Source organism: Notechis scutatus, chromosome 13 (genome assembly GCF_049901735.1).
Source record: "Notechis scutatus isolate UNSWTSFEM ecotype Mainland chromosome 13, rNotScu1.2, whole genome shotgun sequence".
Lineage (NCBI taxonomy): Eukaryota > Metazoa > Chordata > Lepidosauria > Squamata > Elapidae > Notechis > Notechis scutatus.
The window spans coordinates 12,617,388-12,644,732 of record NC_142021.1 but is presented as its reverse complement, the minus strand read 5'-3'; the positions used below and the strand labels follow the sequence as shown (position 1 = coordinate 12,644,732).

The 27,345-nt window shown below is 48.1% G+C and overlaps 1 protein-coding gene across 13 annotated transcripts in view; it reads left to right on the top strand.

Annotated features, from left to right (window-relative positions):
• Positions 1-27,345, top strand: part of DEPDC5 (DEP domain containing 5, GATOR1 subcomplex subunit) — a 63,174-nt gene that overhangs the window by 3,597 nt on the left and 32,232 nt on the right. For 7 of the 13 annotated variants that reach the window (XM_087943049.1, XM_087943045.1, XM_087943038.1 and 4 more), the window contains exons 4-25: positions 357-403; positions 2,386-2,471; positions 3,336-3,419; positions 4,636-4,685; positions 6,032-6,101; positions 6,578-6,656; positions 7,776-7,837; positions 8,377-8,446; positions 8,576-8,648; positions 9,694-9,797; positions 11,304-11,378; positions 14,491-14,625; positions 16,884-16,945; positions 17,674-17,747; positions 18,086-18,155; positions 18,682-18,718; positions 19,694-19,814; positions 20,917-21,143; positions 21,769-21,978; positions 24,541-24,676; positions 25,319-25,416; positions 26,446-26,508. In XM_087943049.1, the coding sequence (XP_087799175.1) occupies positions 357-403; positions 2,386-2,471; positions 3,336-3,419; positions 4,636-4,685; positions 6,032-6,101; positions 6,578-6,656; positions 7,776-7,837; positions 8,377-8,446; positions 8,576-8,648; positions 9,694-9,797; positions 11,304-11,378; positions 14,491-14,625; positions 16,884-16,945; positions 17,674-17,747; positions 18,086-18,155; positions 18,682-18,718; positions 19,694-19,814; positions 20,917-21,143; positions 21,769-21,978; positions 24,541-24,676; positions 25,319-25,416; positions 26,446-26,508 (2,033 nt within the window). The remainder of the gene's footprint in view (positions 1-356; positions 404-2,385; positions 2,472-3,335; positions 3,420-4,635; positions 4,686-6,031; positions 6,102-6,577; positions 6,657-7,775; positions 7,838-8,376; positions 8,447-8,575; positions 8,649-9,693; positions 9,798-11,303; positions 11,379-14,490; positions 14,626-16,883; positions 16,946-17,673; positions 17,748-18,085; positions 18,156-18,681; positions 18,719-19,693; positions 19,815-20,916; positions 21,144-21,768; positions 21,979-24,540; positions 24,677-25,318; positions 25,417-26,445; positions 26,509-27,345) is intronic. The other 6 variants (XM_087943050.1, XM_087943047.1, XM_087943051.1 and 3 more) reach the window with 1 other exon arrangement.

Here is a 27,345-nt window from a genome sequence, read left to right as displayed (position 1 = left end):
CTTTAGTTGGAGAAAAGTGGAAGCTGTTGGGAAGTCAGGGAGAGCCAGTCAGGTGGAGAAGACCTTGTTACTATTGGTTACTATTGGTTTGTTTCAAAAGGCAGATATTGCCTGCTTCCATTTGGTGGTAAAGAAAACGTCAGTGTGTAATAATATATCTATAAACAAACTTGTAGAAACCAAAAACAGAGCTTGCGGGAAACAAAATGTTCCTAAATGGTGACCGGTAGGACTACTTTGGGAGTTTTACTTGGCTAGAAGCATGAGAAATTTGAAATTCTTGAGGATCTTCTTGGCTGAAATGCTTTTTGGTTGCTGGAGAGATCCTGTCCCTGATTGTCACTCTTGCTTTCCAGTCCACTCCTCCTGCAAGTGAAGTCGCTCAAGGAAGACTTACAGAAAGGTGGGATTTTTCTCTCTGTTTTGAAAACTGCCAGGATGCCCTGGCAACCGCTAGTTCTCGTTAATCGACAGTCAATAACTCACTAACCAGAGAGAGCAATTTACTATTATATTCATTTGATTTCTATTCCCCCTTTTCTGCAGGAGCTCAAAATAAAGCATGTGCCCTTGCCTTCTACATTTCAACACACAGTGCTGACCCTACTGGTGAAATAGATTAGATGGGACTAGATCAGGCCCAGCTATGATCTTCCAAGGCTGCGTGTAGAGGATTGTTCATAAGCAAAGAGAAGAGCTGGTCCGTGCCATAAGCTCAAAACCGAGATTGGTCCTTAGGCAGTTTGCACAAATTTGTCGGTTGGAATTAAGTTCCCTAATTCACAAAAAGGTTCCCTTAAGAGCACTTGAAAGAATCTCTTTATCAGGAAAGAGCAGAGGCAGCCAAAGACATAATCCAGTTCTAAGGGTCTAGAATTAGGGATATCTAATCCGCAGTCTCTGGGCTGCATGTGGCCATGGACAGCTAGTAAGATCATAAACTTTTAACATTGTTATGTGACATACACATTATATTATATATTTTATATGCAGCCGAAGACAGCTGCACTTCACTCAGGTAAGCCAAAAGTTTGGACACCAGTGGTGCAGAGTATAATATTTGCTAAGATCTGGTTTTGGGAGATCTGAAAGAAATCAGGAGTTGTTTTTTTTTTCTTCCCAGTCCTGGAGCAGGTGTCATAATGAGTCCCAAGAGCAGCCTGGGCTCCAACAGCTGATCCCTGATCAGTTGCTTGCAATGAGACTTGAGCCTAGTAAGGCTCAATGAGGATAGCTTGAAACAAGGATCTCCAACCTTGGCAACTTTAAGACTTGTAGGCTTCAACTCTCAGAGTTCCCCAGCTTTGCTAGCTGAGGAACTCTGGGAGTTGAAGTCCACAAGTCTTAAAGTTGCCAAGGTTGGAGATCCCTGGCTTTTGAAAGGTTAGCCTTCTCGTAATTCAAGCCAGGTGGGAATTTGCATAGTTCTGCATGGAAGAACCTCCAGTCTGATCACTGCAGAGTTTAGATGATGACATTTATGTCAGACTTCATTTCCCAAATAGCAGGCATAGTTGATTATTTCTGGAACTGTTGTAATTTATGCCATTTTCATCCTGCACTGGGGTTGGCTCTCAAGCCATCTTCATAGGATGATGGGTTCCTGGCTTGTCATCATCCTTCCAGGTCAAGGTCAGAAGCCAGGTTTTCTTCATCATTTGCTTGAGAGTTGCCTTTTTGGACTGGAGGTCACTCTGGGAATAATTTAGATCCTGTTGCAAGGCAGTTGGGGAGATTTTGCATCTGGTTTGCTGCCAGCACTGCCAGTCCGAAAACATTTCACCAGTTGCTGTGTGGTGGCTCCTTGCCTTTTATTCTGTTTTTCTGGAGCCTATGAGGGTGCTTCTGAAACACAGATTGGAACCAGTCATTGTTTGCAATTTCTAAGCAAACATTGGAATTCCTCTGATTGAAGCAGTTGATGCTGGAGGCTGTTGCTTTGCTCTGAATAGGCCAAAAAAGAGAAGTCAGATGAATAGGAAACAAAGCAGACCCTGAAAGAGATACCTGTAAGCCCAGCATCATCCCTTGATAAGGACCCCAGAGATAGGTCAGTGTTTTTATCATTGAGTGTTGCTTTGGCTGCTTGCTCATAAGTCAATCATTAGTCGGTGGACAAGCTCTTTATACCCTGATAGGCAGGTGGTCAGTTCCTCTGAAGCAATGTTTCTCATCTTAAACTCATTCTTAAACTCTAGCAAGTTTAAGATGTGTGGAACTCCCAGAATTGGACAGCCTGGAATTGAGGAGAGGAATTCTGGGAATCGAAGTTTACCCATCTTAAACTTGCCAACGTTGAGAAACACAGCTCTGATGTTGACGCTGGACTGATTCCACAGAAGGCCTCCTCCAATTCTCCCAACTTTCTCTCCTTTCTTTGCACAGAAACCATCAGTGTTGATCAGACTGTTGCTCAGGTGTTTCGACTGAGGCCCTACCAGGATGTTCACGTCAACGTTGTTGACCCCAAGGTAGGTGAGCTTCTGCTGCCCTTCAGCTTTCGCTAAAGATGCTTGGATAGTCTTCCTGCTGTAGGAGATGGCCAGGCTGAGCCCGAGGGAGGCTGACTTCCTACGCTCCCACCAGAGATCTAAGTCCGGCTCACCTTGAATTCCTTCTGTTCTTAACTCCCACTAATTTCCCTTGGTTGTTAGTAATTCAGGTTCTTGTAGAGAACTTAAGCTTGCCATAAACCTTTATACACATTTGAACTGCTTGGTTCTCCTGATTTCTCTGGTGCTTGACACCTGCAGAACCTTCTGATGAGCACAGTGGTTTTAAGAGTAGCAGAGTCTGGGCTGTAAGTCAAATGCCACCACAGACCTGCATTTCCTTTCCCAGCCTAGCTGCCAGTCCTGCCTGTTTCTGATGTGTGCTTTGGTGTTTTGCCCTATATGGCAGATATGTTCACACAATTCAGCCGTCCTCTGCTTTTTCTTCTGGAGATTGCCAAGAAGTTAAGATGGCTAAATTTATGAAATTGGTAAAATCCTCTGGTGCTCGGTAATACAGCATTTCCCAGCCTTGCCAACTTTAAAGGTGTGTGGACATCAACCCAGAACTACTCAGACAGCCGTGCTAGCTGAGGAATTCTGGGAGTTGACATCCAAGCATCTTAAAATTGGCAAGGTTGCGAAACCCTGCAGTTTATAGATAAAGAATTGTTGTTAGTTAACAAATGATTGAGTGCTGTGGGTGTTTTATGTCTTGAAATGTTTTGGAAAGGGAAGTAATATGCAGATAGTTTGAAGGGTTGGAAAAACTGCATCCAGACGTATCAGCAGAAACAGAATGGTTGGAGGCAGAAATCATAGTCCCCCTGTGTTCCTTTTTAGGATGTGACTCTGGATTTAGTGGAGCTGACATTCAAGGACCAGTACATTGGACGCGGGGATATGTGGCGCCTGAAGAAAAGCTTGGTGAGGATCAAATCTGTTGCGAACGTTTTAAACTGGATTTCTGTATGAAGTAAGGGTAGGACTGGATGATCTAATAGTTCCCCTCCAACTTGGAATTGAGCAGTTGACATCTGTAGAGACATTTAGTTCTGGCCTTGGGAAGGAAAGAGAAGAACAGTTGCTTAGAACTGGGAAAGTAGAAAATGTGAGAAAGAGACCTAGAGCAGCCCTACTTTGTCCTTAAAAGTGGGGCAGTGAGGATTATGGACAGTTTTTCAAGATGTAATTAACACACCCCAAATCAGTAAAATAGTATAGGTAGTTTCTTGACTTGTGACTTAGCTGGAAAAGGCAAGTTATGACCCGGCCATTTGTAGCGTCCTGTGATTGCATGACTGCATTTTACAAGTTTTGCTGAAAATTGGAAGTTATTCCTCATTTTCAACTAAACCATGCCATCAGTGGTGCAGTGGATGGAGTGCTGTACTGCAGGCTATATCTGGTGCCTGCCGACTGCCTGCAATTTGGCAGTTCAAATCTCACCAGGCTTGAGGTTGACTCAGCCTTCCATCCTTCCCAGGTGGGTAAAAGGAGGGCCCAGATTATTGGGAAACAAGAGGCTGACTCTGTAAACCGCTTAGAGAGGGCGGTAAAGCACTGTGAAGCAGTATATAAGTCTAAGTGCTATTGCTGTTGGGAACAGTGGGTTTGCTTAAGGATCACAGTGTTCATTTAATGACCGATGCAAAGGAGTCTGTAAAATCCGGTTGGCCGTGTGCCTAGGTTACCTGTATTCTGAGAATCCCTCCGGGGTCTGTTTCTTGACTTGGCTTTACTTTGAAGGGCCAACAGAGCTTGCAGCTCTACTCGGGAAACAATGTTGAGTCCTCCATCTTTCAACACGATCTTGTAAAACTGAAGTGTGAGGTAGGTGGGTGGGTACTGCAGGACTGAGATGTTGGCCAGTAGTTTGGATTGAACTGAGATGATGGGGATCAAAGGCAGGGAAGTGGGGGTGTCGTTAAGGGACTGCCAGGCTCCAGTGGAAACACCCCCTTCTCTCAGAAACCCTGGCTTCTGACCTTTAGCAAAAATGATCTGAATATTTCCCGACTAGAAATGTCATGCTGGCTAGAAATGGACTTGCTTCTTAAATCGTTGTTTACCTTCTGCAAGTGCAAATTGTCTTGGGTGCAAATTGTTCCATTTCTCTTTTTTCCTTTCTTTGTCACCTCAGGTTGGCACGTGTGCTTACATCACTCAGAAAGTTGAATATGCGGGTATTCGGTGAGTAAGCAGCTGTGCCTTCCTCCCTTCCACAAGTGTGTAGGAAGGAGGTTGAGTTTTACCAGGAATTAATGCCTGTGTCAGGGCTCCGGCAGTTACCATGAGTCTCTAGCCGAACTTCCAAAACTTAAAGAAGATTTATTAGGAGTAAACATGCCGACGCTGCCTGAGACACATCATTCATTGATACCCTTGACCCTGGTTTTTCCCCACCCTCTGGGTGTATCATAATTCATATTCTCCAATGGGACACGTCCATAGCCAAGAGTCATCAATCATGCTCTCCAATTAGAATTTTGCGTGGCAGAAACTTCGGTCACCTAGAAACAATCTTTGAAAACATTTATGGAATGCAACCTGCCCACTGCTCCCCCCTCCCTTTCTGTTGGCAACTCTAAAAAGACCATAGAAATATTTTATGAGTTGACAGCCTGTCTCCAGATAGTCAAGTCTTATCTTGGAGGACAGAGTTTGGCTGTTTCCATTCCCAAAGAACTCTCTGTGGTTCCCAGCTCTTTTCTCTTAGTGAAGTTCACACCCTAAACCAGTCCCATGTACTTCAGTGAAACTTCCTCCCAGAATACAGGCACGGGCTCTCATGCCAGATCTCACAAGAGGAGGGAGGTGGCATCTGCTCCATTCTCAGCTCTTCCTCCTTGGTCTAGACTTCAGGGAGAAGTGCTTGGAGCTTGTTTTGCCCGGGGCTGGCACACTTTGGATCTTCAGTTGACTACAGAGCCAGCTGATGAAGCCTGTTTGCCCTGCCAACAATCCTGGCATCTTAGCTCCGTAGTCACTGAGTAAGGAGGCCAGGATGAATGGCAGCTGAGAATCTCCTGGGGGATGGAAGTTTTGGAATTTATTTTCTGTTTAAAGAAGGAGGTTTAAAAGGCACCATGTTGAGGTTTTGATAATTAGTGAAGGTAACATGTAGGCAGATCAGGTTGATGAATTTGATGGGCAATCTCAGGAAGATACATTTGGGCAGGGGCTCCTGCAGTGGGGTCAAGTACCTCAGGCTGATGAAAGCAACCATGCCACAATACAAACCCTGCCCTCCCCCCCTTGGTACGCATGTCACAATGCCAAGCAAGTTGGAAAAGGGTGGTGGGGGGAGCTGGCACAACGATGACATTTTTGTCCTTTTGATAAAAGCAGCAGGAGCCCACGAAAGCTCTGGATTCGGGAGGGAGATCTGCTTCCGGAGGGAGAGAAAACTTTAAATTCCCCTCTTGCTTTTCTTTATCTGCCTCTGGGCCAGCCGCTCTCCCACTTTTCACACCCCAGCTTTCGCAGCAAGGTTTTTCCCCATGTTTTCAGTCTTCTCTCTCTTGGTTTGTTTTCAGGGCTCAGGCAGGTGAACTGTGGGTCAAAAGTGAGAAAGTCACCTGTGGCTACATCAGCGAGGATACTCGGGTAGGACTCTTGACGTGAGATGTTTCCTTGGCATTTCTCCCACACTGAGCTTCAGAACCCCTGCCGCTAAGAGCCAGAGCAGCCGCTTCCCAGCGTTCCTTCTGCAGGAGGTCCCTGGGGTTGCCTGGGGGCTAAGGGCCCCCTCAGTTCCCGTGGCCGTGGCTCCCTCTTGCCAGGCAAGTGTCGCTGTATTTCCGTGCTGCTGAGGAATCGGCCGGCTGGCTCTCTCAGACTAACCTGCCATTAGGGCAAATCTTATTCATGGAAAGCATTTGAAGCAAGAATGTTGTCCTCCCAGCTGTGAGTGCTGATGTTCTTGTAGCAGCCCTGCCACTGCAGTCCCACAAGGTAGCTTCCAGGTTCTGTCTGAATCCAGCGCCTCAGCGACCCCCAGAAGCAAGCCAGGTTTGGCCAGGCTGATTCAGAGGGAATCCTTGAGGCCAGGCTCAGCGCCTTCCCTTCTGGGTGCCTTGCAGGTGGTGTTCCGCTCGACTTCCGCCATGGTTTACATCTTCATCCAGATGAGCTGTGAAATGTGGGACTTCGACATCTATGGTGAGGATCCCTCAGTCCTCGCCCATCTGGGTCGAGCCTCAGCTTGCTTGGCAACTCGTCTACCCCATCTACTCCTTTGATGGAGGAAGGGTGGAGTTTCCCCTTTTTTTTGTCAACTTCAACAGTAACAAGGAACTAGAACATCCATGGGTATAAGTTTAATTTGTCTACCCCAAGCATAAATTATAAAGCTGTACAAATGGCATGAAGGAATCGCAAAGGAAAGCGGGAAGCTGTTTTCTTGGTGAATAATTAACCAGCCCCTTCCAGAGATTCAGGCAGACTCTGGTCCCAGTTTTGCCCACAGATGCCATCCCTCGAGGCCTCTTCAGAACACTCGGCCCCTGGGCTCCAGAGGACCCATTTCGGTCCGGCTCAGGGCTTTGGCTGCCAGAGCAGCTCTCACTATGGGTGAAAAGATGCAGGACTGGTCCAAGAAGGCCCCCAAAGCCAGCTGGAGGAACCTGAGTCTGAAGGGCCCGGGAGAGAAGCCCCGCCGGGAGTCCCAAAAGAGGCGAATCCACAGCCAGGCTCTGCCACTAAGGAGGGCCGAGGTCGGGCAGAAGCAGGGGGTGGGGGATGCTACCGGTTCTGCCCGGCTCTATAGAACTGGTAGCTCTGAAGAGCAGCAGACACCGAACGGGTTCTGTGTTTGCTGCTGTTGGGCCCACCTGCCCTCCCGGGCTCTTACCTGTCCTTTATTTCCTGCTTTTTCAACCTCAGCTGCTTGGCGCAGCACAGCTGAGGTTGAAAAAGCAGGAAAAAAAGAGGCTTTCCAAATGCTGTGCACCTGCATGCAGCGCTTTTCAGCTCTCTGGGCAGTACAGCTTAAGGGTTTTTGTTTTACACACGCACGCGCAAAACATAGTCGCTGAACCGGTAGTAACTCTGGTTGAATCCCACCCCTGGGAAGAAGGATGGAGACGAAGGAAGCTGCCCCTCAAAGGGGTGTGCCTGCAGCCCTAGGAGGGCTTGAGGGGAGCCAGGAGTGAGCAGGAACTGATGCCCCGTCTCTTGGCCCTGGGGCCCAGTCTGTCCCAGGCAGGGTCTGGCTGGGTGAAGAGCAGAAAGGGGGCGGCCCAGCCTTCCCTCTCACCCTTGGTTCTCTTTCCTTTGCAGGAGACCTTTACTTCGAGAAGGCCGTGAACGGCTTCCTAGCTGACCTTTTCACCAAGTGGAAGGTAGCAGCTCCGTGGGAGCAAAGCAGAGCTTCTAACTGGCCTCAAGGGAGCCTCTTGTGGCCCTTCCCCAAGCCAGCCTTCCTCAGGACAAGCCCTGGAGGCTCAGGCCGAGATGGGAGGGCTCTCGGGGGAGCCCAGGGGTTGGGGCTGGGGACTCCGGCGAAGCCCCTTTCTTGCTCAGTGGGGAATGAAATGGGGAGGAGAAGGAATCCCCCCGCCCCCTGTCCCTTGACTCCCCAGCAGAGGAAAGGTTCTCTTGGGCCACTTCAGGCTTTCCCCCCCCTTGCTGTGGTCAGAAGGAAGAATCTTGTGCTGGTTCTTCCTGTGAGTTGGGGGGGGACCTTAAAAAGGCCTCCCCCAGCTGCATTCGATGAGGCCTTCGATGAATCCTCCCTCTTCTCCCCTCCCAGGTCCTTCCCATGGAGGGGGGTGGGCTGAGCAACATCTGGGCGTGTCAGAGGGGCAGTTTCTGTGGATGGAGCCTGTGGTGCCCGTCAGGAGTGGCTCCCCAGGGCTCTGATCTGCTTTTGTCCTGACAGGAGAAGAACTGTAGCCACGAAGTGACGGTGGTTCTCTTCTCTCGGACCTTCTACAGCGCCAAGTCATTAAGTGAGTCTGGAGAGGTGCTGGCCTCTCTCTCTCTCTCTCCTTCCTCCTCCTCCTCCTCCTCCTCGGGATGCTTAAAGCAGCAGCAGCAGAGAGCAGCTTCCTCTTATACCTGGCTTGGTTTGTTTCTAGATGAATTTCCAGAGTTGCATCGTTGCTCAGTGCAACAGGACCACGAAGGGCACTTCTATGAAGACTTTTACAAGTAGGTGTTCCCTGTGGCTGAGCAGCGTCTCTTCCGCCTGCCTGTCAGGGGCTCGGTGAGAAGCCCTTGTCCTCTCTGGGGAACCGACAGTTTGCCTTCCTTCATAAAGCAGCTTCACCTACACAGACCTCGCTTTACAGCTGGCTGGCCGTGCAAAGTTATAATGCATCCCCCTCCCCAAGCTATTTATGACCTGGTTTTGAAGTTCTGACGTCCCTGATTCCTGACTTGGAAGAAGTGGAGAAGGTTCTCTGTGGCATGAGCTCAGGCCCATTGGCGGGGGAGTGGGAGGTGTGGATCATTCCGCACCTGGCTCCGTCCACTTGGGTCAGGGCAACAGATTCGGGGGACTGTAGCCACCCCTTTAAGAAAGGGATTGGTGCAGGCCCACTTGGGGAGGTCACCTCTCGGTCTAAAGGGGCCAGGCAGCTTCTGCCTGGTCTACTGTCTTCTGTCTTTAGAGAAGATTTTGCAGAAGGTGGTCGGAAGGTGCCGTTGGAAGCAGATTATCAGCAGCCCTTGCAGGAGGCCCAGATACGGAAGAGAAACTTCTTCTCCTTTTAGATCTTAAGGGGCTGTCAAGTAACAAAGCAAAATTAAAAAAAACCACCAACCTAGAATAGTTTATTTGGCCAAGTGTGATTGGACAAAATTTATTGCAGGTGGGTTGGTGGATGCCAGCCTCCCCATCTTCTGCAGTTGGGCATTTACAAAGAAGACTGAAAACACTGCAACTGGAAAATCTACCTAAATTTTAAATATCTGATGTTTTTTATGGAAGCAGGACACTGCTATTTGGTCATTTTATGTTTTTTTTTTTTGTTAATTTTAGAATCGTGACAGCTATAAAGTTGTTGCTGTTCTGAAAAGGTCCAGCATTTTTCTCTTGCAGATTCTGAATTGGAAGCAGCTTAAGATTTCTGTCCCTCCCTGTAATTTCCCCGCCTTTGCCTGGGCCTCTGTAGGCTACACTTGGCTCCTGCCCTTTTCCTCATTCAGGCCTTTGTGCTCGTTCTGGGCGGCTCACTCACGATGTTCTTTGCAGGGTTGTGGTTCAGAATGAACGGCGAGAGGAGTGGACTTCTCTGCTTGTGACTATTAAGAAGCTCTTCATCCAGTACGCGGTTCTGGTGCGCCTGGAGAAGGCAGGTGAGGTGTGATGGGCGGCACAGGAAGCCCTTGACTTATAACCATTCATTTAGTTTGAAGTTACGATGGCACTGCAAAAAGTGATCTATGGTGGATCGTTGGACTTACAAATATTGCAACATCCCCCTCTTGTTCTGACCTAGGCTTGTTCCCAAGATCACGAAGCCGACTCCTCGTCCCGATAAAACCCCTTTTATTTAGGTTAAAGTGAATTCCTCTCCAGCAAAGTCCCGGACAACAGTCTTTCAAGAGATTTCACAACTACAGACCTTGATCAGGCTTGGAGAGTTGCCAGGCCGATATCTCCCAAACACCACGTTGTAGCAGAAATTATTTGTCAAGGAGTCAGGAACAGATCTTCACCCTAATGAATTGAACTAATTGTCTCCTGCAAACCCCACTCCCCTTTCGCTCCTCTTTTATTCCCTATGGGAGGGGCCATTTACTGTCCACCTATGGCTTTAGTCCCAATTCGGCCCTTGTTCCTCAGCTGTTCCCTTCTTCTGGCCACTCTGCGCATGCGCACACTGGAAACAGGCTCCAGCTGTTCTTCTGCCCCACTGATCTCTGAAGGCAGCTGATAATTGTCCCTGGCCCCATCTCTGCCTCCGACACAGAGCCCTCTTCAGAGCCTTCCCTGCCAGACTCCAGGACTGGCCCATGTTCCTCCCCAACCTCCTCACTGTCCGAGTCTGCCATCAGCTCTGCTGGCTGCTGCCGGGCCACAACACCGTGATCCTGTGATCAGAATTTGGGCGCTTGGCCGCTGGGATATATTTATGACCATTGCCATATCCCCTGGTCACGTGATGGCTATTTGCCACTTTCCCAGCCAGGTTCCATCAGGCAAAGGCCGTGGCGAGGGGGGAGCTGGATTTGTTTTAACAACCATATGATTCACGTAACAGCCAGGGCAAAAAAGGTTGTAATTGGGCAAGACTCCCTTACCAACTCCCTTCCTTAGCGATGGAAATCCTGGTCCCAATTGCAGTTATAGGTAAAGGACTACTAATGCTGCCTTCTGGTTTGATTCCACTCTGTGGCTGCTGCTGCTGCTGGGAAGTTGGCCAACGTAGAGTTACGCAGCAGTCATGTCCGTGGGCCCCTGGAGGAAGCAAACCAAAGCTTCTCTGGCTAACAAGCTGCAGGCTTGTGTGGTTGACCTGGCAAGTCCAGGGAAGGAAGGAGCTGTGGGGGAAGGTGTGAAGGGCGTTACCTCCTCCCTGGTCAGGTGCCTCTTCGCTGGAGCCCGGGCCTTGCGAAGGCTCCTCTGGCCTGTGGGGTCTTGAAGGGCCTTGCCCAGGATCTCCCTGACACAAGGTCCACAAAGACCATTTTCCCCGGGCTTCTCAACCTCGGTGGGACTGGTCCATGCTTGTTTTTGTGCTTCTATTGTTTACATGCATCATGGTTAAAACTTAAAGCAATGAGCAAAATAATAATAAAGAATGCTGGTTTTATCTCCTTTGTTTCTTCCTCCTGCTGTTCTGGATGGCGAACAATTAGAGAATTTCCCACCAGGATACAACTCCACCTCTGCTCAAGGAAATTATTTGGAGGCCATAAACCTCTCGTTCAATGGTGAGTTTGGGAAATTCTTGTCTTGCTGTGGTACGTTCTTGAACCAGGAAGGGCCCCATTGCCTTATTTATTTATTTGTATCCTGCCTTTATTAGTCTTACAAGTAACTCAAGGCAGTGAACAAATTCAGCACGCCTTCCCCCTCCTATTTTCTCCACAGCAACAACCCTGCGAGGTGGGGTGGGCCGAGAGAGAGGGAGTGGCCCAAAGACACCCAACCGGCTTTCATGGCTAAGGAAGGACTCGAACTCACAGTCTCCTGCTTTCTATCCTGGTGCCTTCACCACCAGACCAAATTAAAGAAGAGATGGGGCAGGATAGACGCCTCAGTGACACTCAGTATTTCTTTCTTTGGGGAATTCCATGTTGGTTTTTCTTCAAAGGAAATCCCGAACTGTTGGCCAAAAATTCTGCGGGGTTTTCTGATGTTCCTCCGATGTAGTGTTGCCTTATTGTCTCCCTGAGCTGCAAATGCGGCCTCCTGAATTAGTCTTTTGCAGGCAAACATGACCAAGTCAGGCCAAGGCATGTGGGCTGTGAGAAAAATCACAAAACACAACTAGAGACAGTAAACAAGAGCTTTATTATTAAGCTTTTGCAAAAGGGAATTCTGTTAATAGCAGAAGACATCTTTCCCCAGGAAGGCTGGAGAATATATACAGTGTCTGCCCCTTTCCTGGATTCACAATCTATCCAACTATGTAATTCCCTATGCCACACCCATCGCATACCACCTGTTTCCTTTTCTTTGGAAACCACCCTTGTTCTCATGGCATCTTCCTGTTATGTTCTGAACACAATGGATCATTAACCAGTTCTGTTAATGTCAGGACAACCCAGCCTTTCTGACATGAAATCTCAAGCTAAAATATAAACCCCCACCCCAGCCAAGGACATAATATTTTTAACTTTACAGAATAATAAGTTACAAAACATGATATGCTTATATGTTCAGATATCTTTCTAGAAGGTCACATTATAAACAAAACTGGAGTCTCTTTGGTTCTATACTTTCTTAGGTGTAACAGGCAACTACAGGTGAAACTCAAAAAATTAGAATATCATGCAAAAGTTCATTTATTTCAGTAATGCAACTTAAAAGGTGAAACTAATATATGAGATAGACTCATTACATGCAGAGCAAGATAGTTCAAGCCGTGATGGGTCATAATTGCCATGATTACAGCTCACAGCTCATGAAAACCCCAAATCCACAATCTCAGAAAGTTAGAATATTGTGAAAAGGTGCAATATTCTAGGCTCAAAGTGTCCCATTCTAATCAGCTAATTAAGCCATAACACCTGCAAAGGGTTCCTGAGCCTTTAAATGGTCTCTCAGTCTGGTTCAGTAGGAATCACAATCATGGGAAAGATTGTTGACCTGACAGTTGTGCAGAAAACCATCATTGACACCCTCCATAAGGAGGGAAAGCCTCAAAAAGTAATTGCAAAAGAAGTTGGATGTTCCCAAAGTGCTGTATCAAAGCACATTAATGGAAAGTTATGTGGAAAGGAAAAGTGTGGAAGAAAAAGGTGCACAAGCAGCAGGGATGACCGCAGCCTGGAGAGGATTGTCAGGAAAAGGCCATTCAAAAGTGTTGGGGACTTTCACAAGGAGTGGACTGAGGCTGGAGTCAGTGCATCAAGAGCCACCACACACAGATGGATCCTGGACATGGGCTTCAAATGTCGTATTCCTCTTGTCAAGCCGCTCCTGAACAACAAACAACGCCAGAAGCGTCTTACCTGGGCTAAAGAAAAACAGAAGTGGTCTGTTGCTCGGTGGTCCAAAGTCCTCTTTTCTGATGAGAGCAACTTTTGCATCTCATTTGGAAACCAAGGACCCAGAGTGTGGAGGAAGAATGGAGAGGCACACACTGCAAGATGCTTGAAGTCCAGTGTGAAGTTTCCACAGTCTGTGTTGATTTGGGGAGCCATGTCATCCGCTGGTGTTGGTCCACTGTGCTTCATTAAGTCCAGGGTCAAACGCAGCCGTCTACCAGGAGATTTTGGAGCACTTCATGCTTCCTTCCGCAGACGAGCTTTATGGGGATGCTGACTTCATTTTCTAGCAGGACTTGGCACCTGCCCAGACTACCAAAAGCACCAAAACCTGGTTCAATGACCGTGGGAGTCCTGTGCTTGATTGGCCAGCAAACTCACCTGACCTGAACCCCATAGAGAATCTATGGGGCATTGCCAAGAGAAAGATGAGAGACATGAGACCGAACAATGCAGAAGAGCTGAAGGCCGCTATTGAAGCATCCTGGTCTTCCATAACACCTCAGCAGTGCCACAGGCTGATAGCTTCCGTGCCATGCCGCATTGAGGCAGTAATTTCTGCAATAGGGGCCCAAACCAAGTACTGAGTACATATGCGTGCTTATACTTTTCAGAGGTCCGATATTGTTCTATGTACAATCCTTGTTTTATTGATAGTAATCTAATTTTCATGAGCTGTAAACCATAATCATCTCAATTATGACAAAACACGGCTTGAACTATCTTGCTTTGCATGTAATGAGTCTATCTCATATATTAGGTTCACCTGTTAAGTTGCATTACTGAAATAAATGAACTTTTGCACGATATTCTAATTTTTTGAGTTTCACCTGTATACATACGTTATTTCCACAAAAAACATGGGCAAATTTGCCTGTCTTATTAAGGAGCATTGGACAAAGTGTCTCTCCAGTTCCCAGTAGCTTTTCAAACAAATTGACTGATAACTTAGAAGTCCTAAATCACAGCAAAGGTGAACACCATGATTCTTCCTCTTGGTAAGGCCTGGAGGACTGATGGGAGATGGCATCAGGGTTTGTTTGTTTTAATCAGGCATCCCCCAGGCCATGGCCTGTTTGGAACTGGGCCACAGAAGCGGCAGGTGAGCGTGCGCGCTCATGCAGCTCTACTTGCACAGGTGTCGGGTGCTTGCGCTCGTGCGCACACCTGCCACTCACACAGGACCTTCCCCTCTCCCCTCCCCAGGGCTGCCAAGCGGAAAAGGTTGGGGACCACTGCTTTAGGTGACTGCCTTTGTTATGGGGAAGGGATGCCCTTCGTAAAGGTCTGGGTGCCCTTTTAATTTTTGTTCTCGTTTGTTCCTTTTTAGTGTTTGACAAACATTATATCAACCGAAATTTCGACCGGACAGGGCAGATGTCTGTGGTCATCACGCCAGGGGTGGGTGTCTTTGAAGTGGACCGGCTTCTCATGATCTTGACCAAGCAACGGATGATAGACAATGGTAAAACAATGTTATCATTTGGACTTAGGTTGGCTCAGCCTTCCATCCTTCCCAGGTGGGTAAAAGGAGCACCCAGACTGTTGGGGGCAGGAGGCTGACTCTGTAAACCGCTTAGAGAAGGTTGGAAAGCACTGTGAAGCGGTAGATACGTCTAAGTCTTGTGGCTGTTGCTGTTAACAATTGGATAAAATCCAGTTGGTTATAGTTTTTGCCTTAGTGCTGGGGACTGGGGTTATGGGTTCCCTTCTTCCCACATTCCTCTCCATGCAAAGGCGCAGGTATGGAGAGAGCCAGAAGGTGTTTTCCCTCAGAGTTGGTTGACTTTTGTTTTGTCGTTCTGACCATCACCATCATCAACTGCTTTGAAACAACCTGGTCAACTTCGATGATTTTTCCAAAGATTTGGGGAATCAAAGCATTCCCATAAGTGAACCTGGCACTCTTCTTGGTTCTTCCTAAAGGGCTTTGAGAGAGTCAGATGCCATCAGCTTCCAGACAGGCTTGTTGTACTCGTGGCAGCAGAGTTACTTTAATCTCTCTAATCTAATTTAATTTAATCTCAATTTAATCTTTAATCTTCAGGGTAGCCTCAATGCGCAAGGGCTCTTGTCTTTCATTTGGCATGAGAAGAGCTCTATCTGAACGCTTGTCTTCTCATTCCTAACCCAGAGTGTGGAGCTGCCCTTTGCCCAGCACCACTTGCCTCTTTTCTTAGTGAGTTCTGGGCTATGCGCCTCATGGAAAATCCAAACAAAAGCTTTGAAGCCGAATAAGACCAAAGACACACCACCCACCCCGAATCGGGTGGCTCTGGGAAGATCGCATCTGAGGGCACGATGGCAGGCAAAGGCTGAATAGGCCACCTCCTATGTTGGGATACTTTATGGTAGGGATGTGCAACGCTTCAAGTCAGAAGCCAGAGTGGAGAAAATGTGGGGCACATGCCACCCCTGAAGGGCACCTCCTTCAGGAAACTGCACCTGGCTAGATATGGGATCCCAGGAAGTACGTCTTTGATGAAAGAAGTTGCGACGGGATGCGACAGGGTGCTTCAGAGTAGGTGTGGGCTCTCTCTTTGGGCCCCCAGAAGTCACAGGTGGACAGTCCTTCTTCTCTGATGGCAGGGCTGTTCTGCAGCCCAAGGAAAAGGCTATTCTGCTTCTCTTGAGGAGGTTGTCAGCCTCAAGATATCTTCACCCCTCTCTATTCTTTATTTGCTGCTCTCTATTCTTTATTTGCTGTTATGCCATTTTCTCTTTCGGCTGCCATGAAACGGTGGGAGGGGGGAATCTTGGAAAGGAAGAAGGCAGGAGGTGTTTTGCATTCCTTTGCTGGGTTAAGAAGGGGAGGGGGGATTCTTTTCCTTAACTTTCCATTTCTTCGTTAGCCTCTGTCCTTTTCTGCGCAACTGCTACTGCGAACTTTTATCAAAATATGTCAAGGTAGTGACAGTAGCCTCATCATCACCTGGAGATGACCACATGATCCTATCCAGAAGTTTTAATTGGAAGAATCATTTGATCCTTTGGAGGGGGGGGACAATTCTATCCTTTTGTATATGTGTTTTGCCCGCCAGTTTCTTAGTTTCGGAATTGATTCTGTTGCTACCACATCATCTTCCAGTAAAAGAACAATTCTGCTCTACACCATGGAGTCTGAGTATTTCTTTCTTGGGATTTAGAGGGAGCACAGTCTGACAGAGGTGCTTGGAGGGCTCTTCTCAATCTGCACATCCTTAATTCATCGCTGCTGACTTGTTGATTCCTTAGTAGCCTATTTCCATCTCCTCTGTAAGTCAGGGGAAAGAATTGGGTCTTTTGGAAAGTCAGATCTTAACCATCAGTAAAATAAAGTGAAATAAGGGCCGTTGTTTGTTTGTTTATGAGACACCAGTCAAAGACATGAGCATCGTATATTATCTACAAAATGGGTTTTTTTCATTGTGAGTGAGGAATTGTGTAGCTACCCATTCCCTTCCCTCTTCCTAACAGAGATTTTTCATGCACGCTCTGAAAGATCTCTTCAAAAGAAGAGAGTGTTTTCACCCCCAAGGCCATAATGTGGGTGCTGGTTCCTCTTGACCCCAAGGTCCAACGATTTTCCAGAGGTCTCGGGGTTTTGATGTGATTCAAAGGTTTTCCCACAAACACAAGCATTTTTAAACTGTGCCACTAGGATGCAGTCCTTGAGTACTTTAGCTGGCAAAGTTTCTCTTCTTTTCCTTCTCATATCCTTCTTTCGGTTGCATCTCTTTGCAGGGATCGGGGTAGATCTGGTGTGCATGGGGGAGCAGCCCCTCCACGCAGTGCCGCTCTTCAAGGTAAGGCCTCCTGGCTCGGCCCGTCTTGTCTCCTTCAGCTTTCACACACACACACACACACACACCACCCCAAGGCAAAGGGCCAGCTACTTTCGTTCTTCTGCCAGAGTAAAGCTTCTGGATGAAATTTTTAAAATGTGCCCGTACGGTTGTATTTCTACCATCCTTGGCATTCGTGCAAGCAGCATGGGGTTGCAGACGTTATCAGCCTAGCTTCAAGCTTTTTTTCCTTGGGTTTTCTTCTTTCTTATTGAATAAATTGGTTGAGGAGGGAAAGGACAGGAACTCAAAAGTCCTCTGGGTTGATGGCCTTGTTGGTCACCCTGCGCCTCCATCTGAAGGCAGGTGGTATTTGGGGGAGGTTCGGTATCGGAGGGAAGGGAAAGACAGGAGACAGGAAGAGGAGCTGCAGAGAAAGACTTGAGGAGTCCTCAGTGCTTACACCTCCGTCTTCCTCGCTGGCAGAAGCCTGCTTGTTTTCCGTTGCTTCTGAGTGCCTAACACTGAGGGCCAGGAGCAGGCTTGTTTTAAACCTGGGCAGGCCACCCCCCAGCTTCTCCATCGCCTCTCAGGCTCAGCTGGTACGATTGGGACCAGTATTCCAAGGGCCACAGGTTGCTGGGGCGAAGTGTCCCGGATTAAATCCTTGCCCACAAAGCATCTCTTTTGGTTCTCCAGACACCTCACAGCTGTCTGACTCCCGGTTTCTCCTTCTCGCCTCTTCTTAGCTACACAATCGCTGCAATTCTGGGGATCCTGGCTTGGGAGACGATTACAATATACCCCACTGGATCAACCACAGGTGGGCTTCCGGAATCCAGGCCGTTGCAGCTGGGCTCTGGCAGGAGCGGGCGGTGTTGACGTGGGGCCGTCTCCCCATTGCAGCTTTGGTTTTGGGAGACCGGCCTATCCCCCTGACTTTCCCAAGGCCCACAAACACCTCTGGCTGTCTGGTTGCCTTATTTCTTCTCTGCTTAAGATGCAGAAAGTGGATTTGGGAGGAAGCAAAAAATGATCCTGCATCTTTTGTTTTGGATCGGTTACTTTTTCCCCTCTTTCCAGAAATGATGCTGCTTCAGATATTTTTCCCCCAGCCTGTTGTGTTTTTGCCCCCATCTCTCTGCTTCCCTCTCTTTATAGTTTCTACACTTCCAAAAGTCAACTTCAGTGCAACAGTTTCACCCCAAGAATCAAACTGGCAGCTCGGAAGGTGAGTGGAGTGACCTACATGTGGAGCGCAGCCATAGCGGTGCAGCTGCACCGGCTCAGATTTCAACCCCAGGAATAATTGCCACTAGCTATTTTTAAGCACAGAATTACAATGATTGAAGGGGGAGAAATTAAAAATTCACCCTGCAGAGCAGAGGCCTGCGCAACTCGCAGAGGGGGAGAAGGCTCCGATCAATACGTGAAAAATAACTGTGACCCACAAATAATGGTTGTGCCAATTTGGCTGTTGGGCAGCTAATGATCTGGCAGCTGCCTTGGAACTGGCAGTGTCCCCGCATCCCGGTGGTGTCAGGGGCGCCAAGCACCCTGTCTGGGGGCAGAAGGGGCTGCCCAGAAAACCTAGTGGGGGCCAGTTTCTTGGCAGCAGCCACTTTTGGTGGCAAGAGATCGGTTATTTCAGACCATGCTGCAGAAGGCTGCTTGGTGGGCTACGTTGTGTAGGTCTGCTCTAGAATTTGTAAAGACTAATTTCAGGTTTTTTTTCTTTTTTGCGTATTAAATTTCAGCCACAGAGTGAAAAAGCCAAAAGTAGCAGGGAATCTTGTGAGTAACTCTCCTACATTGTTGCATTGCTCTTTTTAAAAGATGAGAATGAGAGGTTTTTGTCCAGCGCTTCCACTGTGCAGCTAGCAAGTTCGTGCTGAGAGGGGAGGGATTTTTTTCCATTCACTTTTTGTGTCTGAAGCCCCCTCCCCGTTTCCTCTTCTCCCCATCCCAGCATTTTCCCTCTGATGTTGCTTCCCTCCTTCTTCTCCCTCCTTGTCTTCTATCTCTTTCCTGTTTCCCCTCTCCTTCTCTTTTCTATATGGAAGAGAAAGCAGGGCGGTATTTCCATTTGCAACTAGCCCTTCTATTGCACCAGCAGTTTTCTGTATTCATGGCTTTAAAAAGGACCGTAAACAGACTCAATAAAATTGGGCACTCTGTGCCACATACAATAGCTGTTCCAACCCTGAGGTAAGGTGGGCAGCCAATAAACTTTACAAATAAATAAATGAAAATGGGCATGTCAAAGATCAGTGCACGGATATGGCAATTTAATCCCCACCTCATGCCTTGAGCCCCGCATGGAGCGTTCCAACATCTCGTACTGAGCACATTTTCCAGCCAAATGAAGTGATAATGATCGATGCAGATTATGTTAATCCTGGCACTGCCGGCCCTTGGACTGACTGGCCTGGAGTGAGGAAGCATCCCAGACCTCCCAAGAACGGCATCCTGGGACCCCGCAAGGGAGAGTCTGCACAGTTTCAGTCCTGCTGAGGCTTTTTCCCAGGATCCCCTCATGACTTTTGTCTCTGCAGTGCCGACCTTTGTAGGCAAGGGATCCAGTCAGGCAGTCGGAGAAGGTGGAGACTTGACTCTGCCGATCTACCCCTCCACACCTCCACTCTGTTGAGCCACACGCTCCATGTTTAAGCTGGCCAAGTGGTTTTGTCAGTTGGGTTTGTCCACCCCCTGGGACCCAGCTCTTAGAAGGCCCCCCAGTCACAGGCTGGTCTGCTTGTTGTGTTCCAGCCTTGGGAGCTCCTAAGGAGACCGAGAATGCTCTTCCCATTCAAGTGGACTACGACGCCTACGATGCCCAGGTGTTCCACCTGCCCGGCCCCTCCAGAGCCCTGCGTTGCACCACCTTCAGGTGAGCCAGCGTGTTGCCAAGCTTAGGTGATTCCACTGGGGGAAAAGAGAGGCAGAACTTTATTTCTGAGTACAAGAATTAAAAATACTGGGTAAGGTAGGAAGAGTCTGAGATCTGGGGACCAGTAATGAGGAGACGGCTTCGTGGAGGACAGAAACTTGCTGTGTTCCACTCTTGCTGAACAACTCTCCCAACAGCAACGTCTTGTCCCAGCTTCTGTCTTCTCCCAGTCCCACTTGGCCTACTGGCTCCAGGTTCCATGCTGAATTGCAGGGCAGGCACTGATCAACAGGATGGGTCCAGGAAGGCAGTTTTCAGTGGGCAGGGTGGAAAAATGGTGGGGTGGGTTTTTCTACACCACAGAGGATTAAGGGAGGCAGACACTCTGATCTTCCAAGTACTGCGAGTGTTCGCCTGCAGGAGACCAAGGAGGAAGAGAACCTTCCAAATTCTAGGAGAAACATCCTGACAGTAATGGTAGTTCAGTTGGAAACAGAGTTCCCCGAGAGCTGGTGGGTTGTCTCTCATTGGAGATCATTTAAGCAAAGAATGGACTGGGGAATTTGGAAACGGCATCCTACCTTGGGCAGGGAGCTGGAGAGGATCGATGTTGCGGTTTGCTGTGCGATGCCATCAAAACCTGGCAGTCTCCTTGATCCATTGTACAGGCCTCCTCACCCCGCATGACCTGCTCCTAGTGTCAGGGTTTCAGTTAACACCCCCAACAGAATCAAAGCTCCAAAGCAGGCATCTTCCTCGAAGCATAGGTTTATTAGGCATGTCACATTGGCACATCTGGGGGGAAACCCGGCTCTGAGGACTGGAGGCTTTCCCCACCCAAATCAAACCCCAAAGGTCTTCCCCTCCAGTCACACGTCCATCACGTGGTCCAACCAGGTTGCAGCCACTATCTTGGCTGGCTTTGGTCCACGCTTGTCCCAACACTGGTAGAACGTCCTCGGCTCCCACGGGAAAGAACGTTATTTTGGCTACACATCCCCCAGCTATCCACAGCTCCAGCTGGCCTGGCTGTGGCAGCCCTGAAGACACTCCCAGAATGGCTCCAGCGTAAAAAATGGCTGACACCTTGTGGGTTTCCCAGCAGGCCTCTACGGGAGAGAGAGAGCCGGCCCTGGAAGACCTCCAGCTCCTACGATGCCTCCTCCAGCCCCTCCATGCAGTGTCGGCCCCTGCCCCCCGAAGAGGTCCGGAGCCAGGCTTCAGATGACAGCTCTCTGGGGAGAATCTCGGACATCCTCGTGATCCCCCGGCCCCACCTGCACCTGCAGTACGAAGTCAGCAGCTCTTTGGGCTACACCAGCAGCCGAGGTCAGCACTAGGCTCGGGGCAGCAGAGCTGGTCACTTCTTTGGAGTTGGGGCTCTGCGTTTTGTCAACCTTTAAGGTCCCAAAGGTGCTTTTTCAGGAGGCAACTGGACTTTGTTTTTTTCTTTTGAGGACATTTCGCTTCTCATCCAAGAAGCTTCTTCAGCTCTAACAGAATAGTGGGGAATGGAAGGATTTATATTCCTTGCAGACAGCTGGTCATTTGCATCCTTTCACTGGGTCCTTGAAGCACTTGGAGGTTTATCTGGTCCTCAGGGTCACCTTAGTAGTGCTAATGGTTCCTTATCTGCAATTTTTCCTGGTTCCTGTAGTCTGCGGTGGAAAGAAAAATTGCAGACTACAGGAAGCATGTGACCTTGAGGACCAGATAAACCTGCAAGTGCTTCAAGGACCTCGAAAAGGATGCAAATGACCAGCTGTCTGCAAGGAATATAAATCCTTGGTGCTGCATAAAAGGATGCACTAAAGAGGATGGTCTTTAGCCCTCGCAGAGACCGACTGGCTCCTGTTTTGCTGCCTTGGAAGAGCTCCTTGCTTCAAATCAGCGCCGGATCTTTGGAAGCTCCTGGAATTTCCTTATTGAAGATGAGTTTCTCCCCGCCTCACAGATCATCTTGAGAACATGTTGGAGTCTCAGCAGCGAGACTCGAGCGCCCCTGGAAGATTTCACGTGGGGAGTGCCGAGTCCCGGCTGCACATCCGCTCTGCCGGGGGGGGATACACACCACAGCGGGCGCTGATCAACCCTTTCGCCCCTTCCCGGATGCCCATGAAACTCACGTCCAACAGGAGGCGCTGGATGCACACGTTTCCCGTGGGTAAGGAACTCCTCTTTGATCTTTATTGGTGTGCGTAGTTGTGTAATATGCAACATCTTCTTTAGGGGGCTTCTGCCAACCATAGGGGTTCTGCAACCGACTTGGTTTGCTGTGCTTTTTCTTCTGTGGTTAGAGTTGCTTCTGTTGTCATACTCTCTGAGACCCAGAGCCCAGTCAGGAAAGCTTGAGTTGATTGATTGATTGATTGATTGCCTATGTGCCATCAAGCTGTTGTCCGCTCTTAGCAAGCACATGAATAGGTTTTCTCCAAGATGCTTTCCCCCCCCAATCAAATCAAACCTTTTGTGATGACCCAGGGTGGGATACAAAATAAAGTCCCCAAAACAGATGAAGCCCCTTTTATTCCTTCACTTTGCTGCAAAGCTGCAAATATCCTTGACTGGAGACAAAAAACTCCCCCACAAACAGTTACGGAAAGGAGGAAACGCCATTTAAACTAAAAATGCTTATAAATTATAAAGAGTAAAAACCACACAAACCACACTGAAACAATTAAGGGAACCAGGCGAGATAAAGGCTTGAAGACGTCCACAGATATCGGAACACACACTGGGAAGGACGCCAAACTCAGATAGGAACGGATAGACTAGAGATATTTCCACGCTTTGTTTCCAGCACTGGTCCATACGCATATCCATCCTTTTAACCAGTTCTGGCATCTTCCCAACTGTGTGAGTGTTTTTGTCATGCTTTCAAGTCTGAAATTCTTGCTCCTGCCCTGCCAAACTAATTACTTCAGTTTGGCTTGTTTGGACTTTAAGTTACAATTTGCGTTTACGCTGTTTTGGACTGAATTTTCTGCAGTCAAAGGCTGTTCCTGGGAGAGTTTTTCTCCAGCCAGAAGGTAACCTGGACACTGGGGGCAAAGTTGGAGCTAATAAAGGGACTCCTACTGATTATCTGACTGTGTTGCCTTTGTGCCACGCCCCTTTGGGTCATCACACCTGCCTTGCCGACCTTTTTCTTCTGCAGCTGGCAAGGCTTTCCCGAAGGCCTCTGCAGCCAATAATAGAACTCCAGATCATGCGGAGCTCTGTTATCGGCTTCAGAGGCCTTCAGGAAAGCCTTGCTGGCCTTGCCAGCCACGGAAGAAGTTTTCAAAGGCCTCTGACAGCGAAAAGGAGGCTGGGAGCAACACACACACGTCAGTGAAGACAGTGGACGACTTCCCCCAAAAATAAGACCTGGTGCCTTTTTGGTGGCAAAAAAATATATAAGATAGGGTCTTATTTTCAGAGAAACACGGGTATATTGTGGTTTACATAGAACAGTGTGAGCAATCTTGGAATAAAACCGAACTTTTATTTTGTTTTTGTTAAATTAGCCACAGCAGACTCTCTGGCTAAGGCTGAGCCTGGCTGAGGATGGTACTCTCAATCTTATTCAAAAGTATTATGTAAAACCCTTGATTGACTACTATCTTACTGAATGTGGAAGTCACTGTCCAGAGGCCTACTTGACAACTACGTCATATGGAAAGTTGCCATTTTGAATGTAAGGTGCTTTTGACAAGTCATTCAGTCCAATTCTCCAGTGGGCATCATTTCATCAGGATTGTCCAAGTAACCACCTTGTTTGGGTTCTGTGAGCTCATGCTTACCTATCTAGCCGTTTTACCTTTTGTTTGCCTCTTTTATTGCCTTTAGGTTTTCCAATTCTCAAACCCTGATTCTTGCCTTGCATTGTGTTTCCAAACTATCTAGTCTTTAACTTTATTAGTGGTGCTTCCAGTGAGCAACTTGATTTTGTTTCATCTGCTATTGAATCATTTGTTCTTCTGCTCCTTGGTCTTCTCAATAATCACAATCTAGAGGCATTATTATTTTTTCTTTATTCAGCTTGTTTTTACATCTAATGTCTACAGACACACAGCTGTGGAAACAGGCCTCTAACAATGTGGAAGTGTGATGTCTCTGCACTTCATTATTTCTTGTAGTTCTGTTATAAACTTTTTCCCAGGGAGCAGGTGTCTGCTTGAATTGAATTGAATACTTTACTTGGCCCAGTGCGATTAGACACACAAGGAATTGGTCTCTGGTACAGAAGCTCTCGGTGCTTCGTGTATATAGTCACCACCTGTCAGTCCAGGAGGCTTTAGGTGTGGCCAACCAATGCAGAGTAAAGAAGAGGCATGATGCCACTTGAAACACGAATCCATAAACATTAAAAACCTGGTAGCAAAGACGAGCTTCCACATGCAGCCCCTTATTTAAACCCTCTTCTGCACCCCATCCCAGCACATGGGGGGGAAATGTCATACACTCGTGTCAGTTTTGGGCTAGCAGTGCGTATCTTCACGCTCCACTGCTCAGTAATCTCTCCTTTTTTTTTTTCTGTGTATAACAACTGGCTTACCAGCCTGTAGCTACCTGAGCCTCTATTCCTCCTTTTTTGAATTGGAACCTATGCATTGGAATGATGCATGTGGAGAGAGAGGGAGGCAGGGAGGGAGGGAGGGAGGGAGAGATGATAACCCAAAGAGTATTTCAGTCAGCTTTGATTAGGGAGATTAATGAAACAATAAAACTTACGATTGGACAGGTCCTTCTGGAGAAGCCATCCAGATCCACCACCTGACCCGTCAGAACATGGCCGAAATGCAGGGCAGTGGGCAGCGGGACTGGACTCACTCCTCAGCTGAGCTGTTGGAACTTGCTTATCACGAGGCGGCTGGCCGGTAAGGGGAACTCAGTGGTCGCCCTGCCATAACAAGACCATCATCCCACCCAGGAAAAATTGTTCGGAAACCTTTTACACGGTTAGGATGTTTATAGTTTGGAGTTGAACCGTGGGGTCCTTTGTACTCTCTGAGCTTGGCTATTTGCTTAGAAATGTTTCATTACCCAACTAGGTAATAACATCAGTGCCTTCATCCTTGCACTGGTGACATTATCTAGCTGGGTCATGAAACACCTGGAAGAAAACAAGCTCAGAGAACACCAAGGAACCCACAAAAACATCTGTTCCTGTCATTTGATTTCCGTTTTAGCCTGCTACTTCGATTTCTCATTTTTCTTACATGTGCCCAATGAGGTGATTTTTTTTAAATTGCCTTTTGATTTTTTTTCCTCGGCCTAGAGAACCTTCATGGTGACAACTGAATAGATCATGGATGGAAAGGATGTTTCACATCCGTTTTAAAAGCACAATGCAGATGGGCCACGTTGCCTCCTCTCCTTCAGTTGACTGTCAAGACGCTTGCTGAGCTCCTGTGGCTCTTGCTTTTGCTGAGCTCCCTTAGGGAGGGGATGGAGTTGGGGGTCTGGCCCCAAGCAGAGATGCCTTGGTCTAAGGTGGGTCTCTTTTTCCTTCCCTCCAGGCATGGCCTTTCTAGGCAGTCAGAGGACAGCACTTCCTGCTTGAGCTTCAGAGACATGAAAGATTATCCAAACCAGCTGGCGGGCAGCCAAGGTCCAGGTAAACAAGCCAAACCTTTCTGGCTGAGGTGGGGGTTGCTTCTCCAGCTGGCCTGACTCTCACCCACAAAACCCACCTGGCTTTGGATGCCTTAAGGTAGCCAGGAAGAGCTGATCCCATGAACCATTTTAGCCATTTTCCTGCTGCTAGGATTTCATGGGCGCTCAAAACTGAATGGCTGCTGGAGTTTTGGCAACTTGAACAGAACAAGAAGAGTTGGAAAGGGCACTGGAGGTCTTCTAGTCCAAGGCCAGCCCTCCCAGAGTTAATTATTCTCACTGTTAGGAAATTTCTCCTCCGTTCTAGGTTGCTTATGTCCTCGGTTAGCTCCCATCCATTGCTTCTTGTCTTGTCTTCTGGTGCTTTGGAAAATGGGTTGAAAACCCCGCCCCCCTCTTCTTTGGGGCAGCCCCTCAATACTGGAATACTGCTATCACGTCATCCCTAGCCCTTCTTTTCACTAGACTAAACATACCCAATTCCTACAACCTTTCTTCATATGTTTTAGCCTTCAGGCTCCTAATCTTTCTTGCTCTTTCCAAAGTCTCAACATTTTTATAATGTGGTGACTCAAACTGGATGCAGTATTCTAAGTGACGTCTTACTAAGGCTTTATAAAATGCTACTAGTACTTCACGTGAGCTTGATTCTATCCCTTTGCTAATGCAACCCAGAACAAGATAGTGGTCTGTTCTCCTGTCGCAGCCAAGTTCCTTCTGTGTTGCCTTTGTCCGTGTGGGAGGTGATGTTCCTGGGATGGGAGAGAGACTGGAGCAAGAGAAACCTCCTTTGGGTTGGTGGCTGAGAAGCGTGTAACCCCCTTGTTGATTAGAATCCTCACAGAATCCTTTACAGCATAAAAATAATAATAAAGCCAAGCTGTAGCTTGTAGATTTTAAAAGCAGGTCAGCACTGAGGCAAATCAAGGGATGGATTTTCTGCGTGTCGTATTATTTGTTCGACTTGTGTGTGATCCTTCGGAATCCGATGCAGTTCCTTGAAAGCTCTCTGTATCCCCTTCCCTTTCAGCAAAGGCAGGAATGAATGCCCACCCACCCAACAAGGACCCGCTGGATGGCTCACCAGATCCAAGTAAGCACAGGGGGGGCGGGTGGGGGAGAGAAGGTTAGCATGCCTAGCGCCCAGTGAGTTGGAGAGCTTTGACCTGTGGAGGTCTCTCACACGGAACTCCTTCCCAGATGCCCCAGGAGGCAGACCGGTTGTCTCCCCCTCTGTCTGGTAGGGCCAATTTGGGGTTTGGCGGTCCCAGTTCCGGCTGCTGGAAAATGTACCCATGCGCCATGTATCCATCCTCAAAAATGCTGCCTTCTGAGATCAGAACAGATAAAAAAACGAAAGCAAGGAGCGAGCAAGCCTTTGCTGGATGGGTTCTTTAGGTTTTGGGCTTGTGGTTTTTGTCAACATTGCTGCCGTCAGGATGGCAAGAGCAGCTAAGAAAGCTTCTGATTCCAGCAGATCTTCTGGACTCAGTAAGGAACACCCAGCAGGAGATAAAGAGAAAAGGGACCTCTCTCCTCAAAGGGTTAACAGCCTTTGCCTCAAAGCTCCCAAGGAAGCTGAGTGTCAGTTAGGCAGCAATAAGGCACAGAATGCAAATTCTTACTTTAAAGAAATGGTGCAAATAATGGAAAAGCCCATTTTTAAGCTGCTTTGTGCATCCTGGCCGAGAGGGAAAGCTTCCTCCAGAGGTTTCTGCTCTGAGGCAGCCAGAACAGATTTCGAACTTTGATTTGGCTTATCATCGATGTGCAGAATTACAGCGACGGGCTTCTGGGTCCCATGTGAGTGATTCCTTCAGGAATCTTCCCCGGGGAAACTGCCCTGGGAAGCATCCTAGATGGGCCACCTTAGGCCAGCGATCCAATGAAACCCCAAGGAAATGACCCCTAAGCAGGTGAGCTTGGATGC